This window comes from Homarus americanus, unplaced genomic scaffold (genome assembly GCF_018991925.1).
Source record: "Homarus americanus isolate GMGI-L3 unplaced genomic scaffold, GMGI_Hamer_2.0 scaffold25467, whole genome shotgun sequence".
Classification (NCBI taxonomy): domain Eukaryota; kingdom Metazoa; phylum Arthropoda; class Malacostraca; order Decapoda; family Nephropidae; genus Homarus; species Homarus americanus.
The window spans coordinates 5,908,880-5,921,364 of NW_024732867.1; the positions used below are offsets into that span (position 1 = coordinate 5,908,880).

Genomic DNA, 12,485 nt, shown 5'->3' on the forward strand with positions numbered 1-12,485 from the left:
AGGAATAAACGTGAACATGTAGGCTGGACATTCGTGTAGGTGTAGATAAGACGACTTACACCGTGACAGTACCTTAGGATCTTCTATTGACAAGAAAGAATAATCTTCATCTATTAGGAAAAGTTCTTTAGGCCTATCCAGAGTATACAGTGCGTCGTTAACAAAGCAGGGGAAGGGTTCTAAATGCCATGCATGAAACTGATGTTGCCCTCGCATAGGAATGTGGATCAGGATAGCATTGTGCATCACCATCATCACCATCACCATCACCACCATCATCATCATCATCATCATCATCATCATCATCATCATCACCACCACCATCATCATCACCATCATCATCACGTACATGGCAACGCCCACGATCCAAACACTGGCATCTCATTGACTACACCATTGTCGAAGAAAGAGATCTCTCAGATGTCCTCATCACCCGTGCCATGCATGGCTCAGACCACTGTGACACTGATCATCGACTTGTCAGAGCCAAGCTCTCACTTCACGTTGCCCCTAAACGACGCAGGCAGCAAGACTCATGAAGACGTTTTAATACTAAGCGTCTGGAGAATCCAGCAGTAGCACATGCTTTCAGAGAGCAGCCCGAACATGGGATCATAAACAACTCAACAGCAAACAAGGCGAATTCCAGTGCCGAATGGGATACTCTCAACACTGTTATGACAAAAAATCGCAGAGAGACCCTTGGCGAAATCAAAAGAATTCACCAGGACTGGTTTGATGAAAATGATCCAGCAATCAAAGTACTCATCAATGATAAACGTGCTCCTTTTACTGACTAGCAGAGCAACCCTCAGTCTCGGACCAAAGCTGATACCTTCTTCAAGAAAAAGCGGCAGCCCAGCGGAAACTTCACATTCTAAAGAATGACTGGCCTAAAAATAAAGCATGCGATATACAAAAGCATGCAGATCAGCACAAGACGCGCGAAATTTTCAATTCCACCGAAACATTTTATGGGCCAACCACTCGTGGCGCAGCCCCCCTCTGCTCATCTGACGGTAACTTCATAAATAAAGATGATGACGGCCTCCTTCAGCGCTGGAAAGAGCACTACCATGCATTGCTCAACCGAAACACCGATGTGGATGTTGTGACTACCCAGAGGTCCCTCAGCATCCAGAGCTGACCCACCTCAGTTATCCTCCATCCCTGGATGATGTAGTTACTGCCATCAAACAGATGAAAAATAACAAAGCCTCAGAGCCTGATGGAATCCCAGCCGAGGTGTATAGAGCAGAGGACCTCTGCTTACCCGCTGTCTCCTCTCTATCCTGGAGAATATATGGGAAAAGGAGGAAACCCCCAGGCTCTTAAAGACGCTTCCATTGTCAATATTTATAACAACAAGGAAGACCGGTCAGACTGTGGCAACCACCGTGGGATCTCGCTGCTTTCCGTAGCTGGCAATATTATCGCCAGAGTCCTCTTTAACAGACTCCTTCCTGAGGCGGAAAACTTACTCCCAAAATTTCAATGTGGTTTTAGACCATCGCTTGGCACTACTGACATGATCTTTGCTGCCCGCCAGATACAGGAAAAGTGCAGAGAACAGCGTCGTGACCTGTACATGGCTTTTGTCAACCTAACCAAGGCCTTTGACTTGGTCAACAGGGAAACCCTCTGGTGGACCCTCAGCCGGTTCGGCTGCCCACCAAAATTCATCGCCATTGTGAGGCAATTCCACGATAGCAAGAACGACTGTGTCCTGCACAACGGCACCAAGTCTGAGTTCTTCCCCATCCAAACAGGGGTTAAACAAGGGTGTGAGTACTAGCACCAGCTCTCTTTTCCATTTTCGTGGCTGCCTTCCTTACTCGTGCCAGTGACAGTTTGGCCGGCGGGGTGGACATCCAGTACAGGGTGAAGTGGGGCCTTTTCAACAGAAGACGACTCCAAGCAAGAACAAAGGTGAAAGGTGTCGGCAGCTTCCATTACTGAACCTCAGTATGCAGACGACCTTGTTGCCCACACTGAACGCGACCTACAGGAGATCCTAAACACTTACGCAAATGCGTATGCGCACTTCGGCCTTCAGGTGAATGTACGTAAGACTCTTTCAACCTGCCCCTGGTTCAGACACACCTCCACCATCCATCGAGGTTAACGGTACTACACCCTCTATAGTATTACCTACTTTCAGTATCTTGGGTCCCACCTGTCCACCACCGAGGGAATTAATGCAGTAATTCATCATTGGATCAGATGTGCATCTTATACCTTAGGCAAACTCCGTACCCGTGTCTTCGCCTGTCGGAACCTGAAATTATCTACAAAACTGCACAAAACTACACGTATATCGGTCAGTGGTCCTCCCCACCCTGCTGTTTGGCAATTGAAAACTTTCACCAATGTAGTCTACATTCCATCCTCCGAGTTCGCTGAGAAGACAAGAGAACAAATTCCAGTATTCTCGCTGACACCAACTGTAGGAGCATCGAAAATACTATTATCAAAGAACAACTATTATGGACTGGCCATGTTACTCGCATGGACGACAGCAGAATGCCATAGCAACTACTTTACAGTCACCCAACGAATAGTAAAAGTAACGGTGGTGGGCAACGGAAAAGGTATAAGCATAGTATTAAGACAAACCTGAAAAAGTGCCAAATCGACCCTCTCACCTGGGATTTGATCACTCCACACGGTAAAGCTTGGAGGGGCACCACACGAGAAGGTGTCAATACTTTCGAGTTAGCCCGATTGTATATCGAAGCAGACAAACGCCAGCACTGGAAAGACGTTGCTGCCGTCGACCACCCCCCCACTAGATGTAGCCCTCCACACGTGCGACATCTGTGTATGGCCCTGTAAGTCCCGTATCGGCCTCTCGAATCAGTTCAGAGCTCAGCAACGAAAGCGACTTCTTCAATAATTCATATCATTGTATCATAGCTGGATGATCGTCATACTTGATTCCGAGCTGTAGCAGCGGCGGCGGCGACGGCAGGGGTAACAATGGCGGCGGCGACCGGCAAAGGCGGTGGCGGCGGGTGCGGTGGTAAAAACGACGGGTGGGGGGGAGGCGCGATCACCTTGCAGGGTGAAGCTATTGGCAAGTTTCTTAACGCCTTTACATTTGTTTACCCAGCAGTAATTGAGGAGCTGGATGTTAATTAATTTGCAGGTCATGTTCAGGGGTAATGGATACTCAGTGCAATGGACTAGTTGTCCGATCTTCTCGGACTATTCCTTGACACTGGGTTACGTAGTTCGTTAATTTATGTCGTGGTTATATTGGCAACAGTTTTTACGAAGATTTGACTGAATTACTATCTACCTGTCTAACAAAAACACCTGTACTCCATGTTGCTCACCTGTGGCAGAGGCTCCGGGGCACGGCAGTGTATTCCTCCACAGTAGATGGCAGCAGGTACAGTTGGACGAGGAGGGTATTCAACGGTCTCTACACTGTGTGAATTTAAAATTAATATGTGAGTATTACTGGTCTGAAGGATGTCAGGTACGGGAACGTCGAATAATGATCATAACACACTGACAGGTGTCTCGGACAACCTGAAGATTAGACACACCACCTTACTCCACCTGAAGAGTAACCACCCCATGCTACCTTTGCTACCGTAAGGGAATGTTGGGTTAGGTTTGGTTGGCATGTTGTTTAGTTAGGTTATTATAGTTTAGATTAGGTTAGCAAATAGTTTAACGTTAGGTTAGGTTAGGTTAGCTTAGTTTAACGTTAGGTTAGGTTTGTTTAGCATACGTAGCTTAAAGTTGGGTTAGGTTACGCGTTAGATTAAGTAGGCGTTGTTAGGTTAGATTAGCTAAGGGGGAAGGTTAGGTTTGCTTAACGTGAAGTTAACTTAGCTTAGCTTAGCTTATCGTTAAGAACATGAGAACAGAGGACTGGTGGAAACTGCAGCGGGCCTTAGTGGCCCATACTGGGCAGGCCAGTTTACACCCAACTCCTATCGGTCATGTATGCATCCAACCATCGAGTTCTCTCCTAGTTGGATAGTTTTAGTACATTGGTTATATTACACTTATTTAAACCTGACTTCCATTTATACACCTCGATCATATCGCCCCTCACTCTACGTCTCTCGAGGGAGTGCAAATTAACATGATTTAACCTGTCTCTGTGTTCAAGTTTCCTAATGCCCGTGATTAGTTTTGTCATTCTCCTCTGAATTCTGTCTTGGGATTCTATTTCTATTCTGAAGTACGGTGACCTGAACTGAGCCGTGTAATCCAGGTGAGGTCTTACAAGCGCAAGATATAGTTTTAGGATAACCTCGCGAGTCTTATAACTAACACTCCTTTGTATGAACCCAAGTACTTTATTAACCTTGTTTTCAGCAAATACACACTGCTGTCTTGCTTTAAGATTTTTACTTATCATTACCCCTAAATCTTTCTCACAGTCGGATTTATCTATAACAACGTTGTTCATCTGATATCTGGTGTCTCTGTTTACATCTCCTAGATTAAGTACTTTACATCGGCCATTTTTCAGATCATGCGAAGAATTTTTTTACATCTTCCTGTCGTTTTCCGGAGTCCTCGCCTGATTTAATTGTACCTTGGGGTACTCCATTAGTGACGTTACCCCAATCGGTTTTAGTGCCGTTAACGCTTACTCGCTCTTTCTTGTCTTGTAACCACGCCCTAATCGATTTTAGAATATGTCCTCCAATTCCACGAGCCTTCAATTTTCGTATTAGTCTTTCGTGGGAGACTCCGTCAAAGGCTTTGCTAAAGTCGCGATATACCACATCATAATCGTATCAGTCATCTAGTAGACTTGATAAGGTCTAAAAAAAAAAATAGGCTATCACTGCATTTCATAGTGCAAGGGTCCCACTCGGCATAAGTGTTCCTTGGGGCAAGAGGGAAAATTTACCCAAAGAGATACTGTGTCTCTGTGCATAGAAGCCACTAATTATCATAAATTATGCTAATTAGCACCCCAAAGAAGGCATTTTTTAACTTTTAAACCATTTCGCCTAGAAACATGTGTGATTGGTTGAACCTGGCTAATTTTAGGGCCAGGAATTCATTTCGGGGGTAATTTTAACAATTGGCTGTCATTTTGACCCTCAAATCCAAAATGTCCTATGGCCGCCATCTTGAATGTAGGCATACTTTACAATTTTTGAACCGTTTGAGCTACAAACTTGTGTGACATATCAATTTCTACTAATTTGGGGTTGGGAAAATAATTTCTGATAAGTTTCTGGTAAGATAAGTTTGATGCATCATAGTTTTCTCATATAGCCAATAAGAGCTATCTTGGAATTCATCTTTAAATATCCCTTTAAAAAACCTCCTATTAGTATTACCAGAAATTAGTTTCCCAACCCTAAATTAGTAGAAATTGATGAATCACACAAGTTTGTAGCTCAAACGGTTCAAAAGTTGCAAAGTATGCCTATATTCAAGATGACGGCAAGTGGCCATCCTGGATGTAAGGGTCAAAATGGCCGCCAATAGTCAAAATGGCAACCAATTGTCAAAATAACCTTCAAAATGGATTCCTGGCCCTAAAATTAATCAGGTTCAACTAGTCACACATGTTTCTTGGTGAAAGGTTTAAAGGTTATAAATTGCCTTCTTTTGGGTGCTAATTAACATAGTTTGTGTTAATAGTGGGTTCGATGCATAGAGACAAAGTGTCTCTTTGCATAATTTTGTTTCCTCTTGTCCCAAGGAGCACTTTTGCCAAGTGGGACCTTGGCTCTGTGAAATGCAGTGTTCAATCCCATAGCAAGTCTACTAATCTACCGATTCGAAAATAATTGAAAAGACTGTTAATAGATTTGTCAGACAAGAATGCACACTTTTCAAGCCATGTTGGGAATCATTTATCAATTTGTGCTTCTCCAGGTGATTTCGAAGAGTTTGAAATTATTGCTGAAACTGATTGGGCGGTAGCTAGAAGATAGTGATCTATCTCCCTTCTTGAATATCGGTATCATATTCGCTATCCTCCAGGATTCAGGTACTACACCCGTTTTCAATGGCATGTTAAACAAATTTGCTGAGGCCATACTAAGCACTTCTCTATTTGTTTAATTACAGCTTTACTAGTCACTACTCTCTCGCTTAATCTATTTCCCTCACTATCTCTGTATATAGTCTGTGCCTCTGGTATCAAGTTTAAATTTTCGGTGGTGAAAACTGTTGAAAAATATCTGTTCAAAATATTGCTCATTTCTCCGTCGTTATCAGATAGCTCGCCAGTAACTGACTGTATTGGTCCAATATTTTCTCGTCTATTAGTTTGACACATTTGGAAGAATCCCTTAGGGTTTGACTTCGCCTCCGTTGCCACCTTTAGTTCATTACAAGTGATCGTGGGCCCTTCGTGCCCGGTAGCGAGTCCGGTTGTACAGTTTACCGAGGTTGTTATAATAATGGTCGTGCTTGTTATAATTATGGTCGTAGTTGTTATAATCATAGTCTGGTTATGATCATAGTCATGGTTGTTATATTCATAGTCGTGGTTGTTATAATCATAGTCGTGGTTATGATCATAGTCGTGGTTGTTATAATCATGGTCGTGGTTGTTATAATCATATTCGAGGTTATTATAATCATGTTCATGGTTGTTATAATCATGGTCGTGGTTGTTATAATCATGGTCGTGGTTGTTATAATCATGGTCGTGGTTATGATCATAGTCGTGGTTGTTATAATCATAGTCGTGTTTGTTATAATCATGTTCGTGGTTGTTATAATCATGGTCGTGTTTGTTATAATCATGGTCGTAGTTGTTATAATCATATTCGTGGTTGTTATAATCATGGTCGTGGTTGTTATAATCATGGTCGTGTTTGTTATAATCATGATCGTGGTTGTTATAATCATAGTCGTGGTTGTTATAATCATGGTCGTGGTTGTTATAATCATGGTCGTGGTTGTTATAATCATAGTCGTGGTTATTATAATCATGGTCGTGGTTGTTATAATCATAGTCGTGGTTGTTATAATTATAGTCGTGGTTGTTATAATCATGGTCGTGTTTGTTATAATCATAGTCCTGGTTGTTATAATCATGGTTGTGGTTATGATCATGGTCGTGGTTGTTATAATCATGGTCGTGGTCGTCATACTTACAGCATCTAATATACTAAAGAAAAGAATAGAACAAATGTTAGCATAATTATTTAAAGAAATACACACTGTAGCCTCGTTAGGTCCGAAAATGCTCTGGTAAAGTTAAAACTGCGCATCCAGACGCATGATGAAACTCAGTCCCCCCACCTGTTATCTCTAACTATTATCTTTTTCCCCTTCTTTCTTCTATTTACTCATCTTCCTTCCTTTACTAATCCAAACAACATTAAAAAAAGTAGGCTAAGAGAAAAAGTGGGGGGAGGAGGAGGGAGCCATACGATAACTGCAATCGTCCGGCCGGCTAACAGCTTACAGTGACATCTGTTGCCAGCATAAATAAAATCGTTAATTAATGCGTTCCTAAAGAAACCATCGACACGGGACAAGGTTTGTTCCACTCTACGAATTTTTTGCGATTTTTCCACGAAGTTTGATGAAAAACGATTGTGCCGTTTCGCCTGCCCAGAGCAGATACACGCACGCCTAGCGCTATTGTATATTAGATTCCTCTTTGTGTTTCTTATTTCGGTCTTAACCCTACTGGCCAATACCTTATAAAAATCTCGGAGGTAAACTTCACCACGTCTTATTCTCCTACCTATAGACATTCTTTGTCCAATAATATTCTTTAAATAATTATTTATCCATTTAGGGATCATTGTTATTTGATCTGAGTTTTCTGTATAGTATGTTCTGCCTTTGGGGCAGAACATACTATAGTAGTAGGCAGGTACCAAACAAGAAGGTACTACCATCTGGGAAGATATTGGAAGGATAATGTGTTGTCTAATAACATAAGAACGTAAGAAAATAAGGAGTCTGCAATAGGCCGGTTGGCCTGTGCATGGCAGCTCCTGTCGAGTTACTACCACTCTCTATCATCCATGAATCCATCTAGCCTCCTTTGAAAACTCTCCACCGTTCCAGCACTTACTACAAAGTTGCTAAGCTTGTTCCACTCGTCTACCACCCTATTTGTGAACCAGTTCCTTCCTAGCTCCCTCTTAAACCTAAACTTATCCAACTTAAATCCATTGCTACGAGTCCTATCCTGCTCGAATATTATGAGAACTTTATCTATATCGCCTTTATTGATTCCTTTCACCCACTTAAATACTTCTATCATATCTCCCCACACTCTTCGTCTCTCTAGGGAATGCAAGTTTAGTTTCTTTAACCTATCTTGATATGGAAGGTTTCTAAGTCCCGGAATCATTTTCTTCATTCTCACTGCACTGACTCCAGTGAATTGATATCCATTCTATAATAAGGGCACCAGAACTGAACCGCATAATCGAGGTGCGGCCTGACTAACGCAAGATATAGTTGCAATAAGACCTCTGCACTCTTATTACTTACACTTCTAGATATAAAACCTAATACTACTCTGTTTGCCTTATTTCGAACATTAACGCACTGTTTTCTAGGCCGTAGGTCCGGGCTTACAAGTACCCCTAAATCTCTTTCACAAGTCGACCTTTCTAGGTTGATGTTAAGGCTGTATACGTTGACAGTATTTGTTCTACCAATATTAAGTACGCTGCACTTGCTGGTGTTGAATTTCATTTGTCATTTCTCTGACCACTCCTGCGGTTTATTTAAATCCTCCTGTAGTGCATTTGCATCCTGCCCTGAATGAATCTGCCGCCCTATTTTGGTGTCATCTGCAAACTTGCTTATGTCACTGCTGATCCCAGTATCTAGGTCGTTTATATAGATTATGAACAAGAGTGGACCCAGTTCTGACCCCTGGGGAACCCCACTGATTACACAGCCCCACTCAGATTTAACACCATCTACGCTTACCCTCTGTGTTCTAAGTAAATAACATCGTAATTATCGTCATTATCTACTACCTTGAAGACTTTCCTAAACGTCAGCAGATTTGTTAGACAAGATTTTCCCTTTGTAAACCCATGTTGAGAGTCGTAGATTAATTTGCTTTTCTCTAAATGCGATCGAATGCTATTTGCTATAATTGATTCAAGAAATTTTCCCACTACTGACATCAAAATAATTGGCCAGTAATTTGACGCTGATGCTCTGTCTCCCCTTTTGAATATGCTTACTACATTTGCCTGCTTCCACAAGTCTGGCACAACTCCCATGTCCAATGATTTTGTAAATATATTTACGAGGGGTCTGCTAATCTGTCCCTTACACTCTTTCAAAACTCGAGGGAAAATTTCATCTGGCCCTCGGAATTTTGTCTTCTTTAATTTATTTACCTTCTTAAGAACATCCTATTTTCTGAAAGTGATATTATTTAATTTCTCTTCTTTATTTCCCCTAAATATCAGTTCCACCTCTGGAATTTCCTTGAGAATTTCTTCTGTGAAAACTGATAAAAAGTAGCTGTTCAATGCTTTGCTTATTTCCTCACTGTCATCGATCACTTTCCCTCTCCCTTTCTTTAAGGGCCCAACTTTGTCCGATATACCTGGAAAAATCCCTTGGGATTCGCCTTGGATTCTCTCGCTATCCTGATTTTGTAGTCTCTCTTTGCCTTCCTTACATTATTCTTAACATTCCTAGATAGTACATTATACCAATTTCTGAGCTGCTCCTCCCCTCCCTTTAATTTCTAATAAATTCCTTTCTTTATTCCTATGTCATGTTTAAGTTTTCTGGTCATCCACCTTCGTTCATTCTTATTTGACCTAATCCTTCTGTATGGTATATTCTGTTCTTGTGCTTTACATAGTATACGAGTGAATATGTTATAGTCATGATCAATTGTTGTGTCATCTGTGACCCCACCCATTCCTACCGGGGACTGACCTGACTGTTCCCAGGCGACCTCACCTAGGTACCTTCTTAGCCCCTGATAATCCGCCAATCGAAAGTTTGGGACTCTGACCATATTGTTATTGTTTATCGTTTCCCAATTTAGGGTGAACCTGATTTCTCTGTGACCACTGTTACCTAGTTCTTCCCCTACTGTGATATCTCTGATAATATTTTCTTTATTTGTTAATACTAGGTCTAATATATTGTTACCTCTAGTAGGTTCTGTAATTAGTTGTTTCAAAAAATTGTCCTGTACTGCGTCTAGGAAGTCTTCAGATTCATAGTCACCTACAATGTTGTCCCAGTCAATATTTCTGAAGTTGAAATCCCCCATAATGCACAGGTTGTTGTATCTTCTGCCCTACTCATTTCCTGCCATGTGGGCTGAGCTGCATCTTTCCCAAGACTTGGGGGCCTGTAAATCACTCCCATTATTAGTTTTTCTCTTCCTTCTGCAATTTCTACCCATACAGAATAGGTCTCCTATTTCACCCTTTATTGAATTATTCAAACAACATTTTAATGCGTCCCTGACGAAGAGTGCAACCACTCCCCCTTCCTGAAGGTTCCAAGTGTTCCCTGAAGAAGGCAGTGATGGGTAGGGAAACACCGGGTAACACTGAAGTCCATTTATTAACGGATAGGAGAGATACAAGTAGTGAGCAGCGTGCGCATGAAGTGCTATGCACGACCCACGGACTCAGACTAAAGCTGCATTGCCATATGGCTGCCTCGGGGCAATGTTGCCACATAACACGTGCGTTGTTGCCACGTAATTACATACATAGATGCTACTCGGCACAGTAGCTTAGATACATAACCTACATCTCCCTCCCCCCTCACGCTCATAGTATTTGTCTTGAGCGGACTTCTTAGTCCTAAGTCGCTCCGAGCGTCGAGGTGCACTGTGGGGCGGATGCTCGTGAGGTGTAGGGGACTCGTCCTCGGTCAGGGGGCCAGCAGCAGGGGGTGGGACTGGCCGGAGGAAGCGGCAGTTCCTCCACCAGACACGGCCGCTCGGCATCCTGACCTTGTAGTCCCGCGACCGGCCGACGCCCATCACTATGCCCACCTTGTCCCAACGTGTCGTCGTCGGGTCCTGGACGCGGACAAGGGCACCAATCTCCAGCGGCTGAAGAGGGCGAGCACAGTCGTCATACCGAGCCTTGGCGTCCTGGGCACGTGTGGCGGCGCGGCGGTTGCACCTCTGGGCTCTGGTTTGCCACTCCTTCGCAAAGGTCTTGGCGTGTGCAGGAATGCAAGAGCGGAGAGGGTGACCATACAGGATCTGGGCAGGGGAGCGTCCTGTGTGGGTGGGAGTATTACGTAACTCCAGGAGTTCTTTGTCAAACGCCTCACAGTCTATGTTGCCTGAAGGAGCCACCTTGAGGATGAGGTGCTTGACTGTCTTGACCGCAGCCTCAGCGAGGCCGTTTGACTGTGGGTAGTGGGGTGTTGACACGATGTGGCGGACTCCCCAACGCTCCAGGAGTCCTGTGAAGTCCCGGCTGGTGAACTGTGGCCCACCGTCCGTCCGCAGACGTACGGGGACGCCCAGGTCACGAAAGAGGTGCCAGAAGTGGCGAATGGTGGCCGCGGACGTCGTGTCCGAGCCACAGATTACCACCACAGGCCAGCCAGAGAGTCAGTCGGTGACAACTAGGAAATGTTTCCCAGCTGTGCTGAAGAAATCAGCCGACACGGACTCAAAGGGCCTGTTGGGTTCGTCGTCGCACAAGAGGGGCTCCTGCTGTTGACTGGGCTGCATGATCTGGCACGGCTCACAGGCACGGACCGTATTGACGATATCCGCATCAATGCCGGGCCAGTACACAGCCTGCCTTCCGCGGCGCTTGGTGGCCTCTGCTCCACGATGGCTGTCATGTAAGCGGGCCAGAACGCGACGACGGAGAGCTGCAGGGACGACCACACGGGCACCGTACAGGACGAGGTCCCCATTTGCGTAGAGGTCCTCACGTATCTTCCAATCCGGGCGTAGGGCGTTGTGGAGGTCAAAACGGTCGCGAGGAAACCCAGTCCTCGCACTCTCCAAGAGCTGAGTGTAGGAGGGGTCGTCTCGTGCAGCGGTCCGTAGTTCCTCAAGGGCCAGTTCGCTGTCGGGTGGCGACACTGAGGCCTGGGTGCTGGCAAGGGACTGTACGGCCTGCAAAGTGACGATGTTGCTGACGGAGAAACCGGCCTCGGTGCTGAGCATCTCGTCTTCGGGTGTCGGGCGGCTGACAGGGGAGCGGGAGAGGGCATCCGGGATGCACAACTCCTTACCTGTGCGCCAAGCCACGGTGAAGACGAAGACCAAAATCTTCTCCTTCAGGACCTGGAGGCGGGGATTCTCGATGGTGTCCAGCAAATAGTGGTTAAGAATGGGGACCAAGGGCCTGTGGTCTGTGATGAGGTCGAAGTGCTGTAAGCCAATCAAGTAAAACTTGCACTTCGATAAGACCCATACCACTGCCAGCAGCTCCAGCTCGATGGTAGCGTAGCAAGACTTAGCATCGGTGAAGAAGCGAGAGCCACACTATACGAGCTGGTACTTTCCTCCACCGTGATCCTGGAGAAGGGCGTAACCAACCCCGTAG

The 12,485-nt window shown here is 44.6% G+C and overlaps 1 protein-coding gene across 3 annotated transcripts in view; it reads right to left on the reverse strand.

Moving 5' to 3' along the window:
* Positions 1–3,290: 3,290 nt before the first annotated feature.
* LOC121869164 (UDP-glucosyltransferase 2-like) overlaps positions 3,291–12,485 on the reverse strand; it is a 33,318-nt gene continuing 24,123 nt past the window's right edge. For all 3 annotated transcript variants that reach the window (XM_042370358.1, XM_042370356.1, XM_042370355.1), the window contains one exon: positions 3,291–3,432. In XM_042370358.1, the coding sequence (XP_042226292.1) occupies positions 3,306–3,432 (127 nt within the window). In that variant the 3' untranslated portion in view covers positions 3,291–3,305. The remainder of the gene's footprint in view (positions 3,433–12,485) is intronic.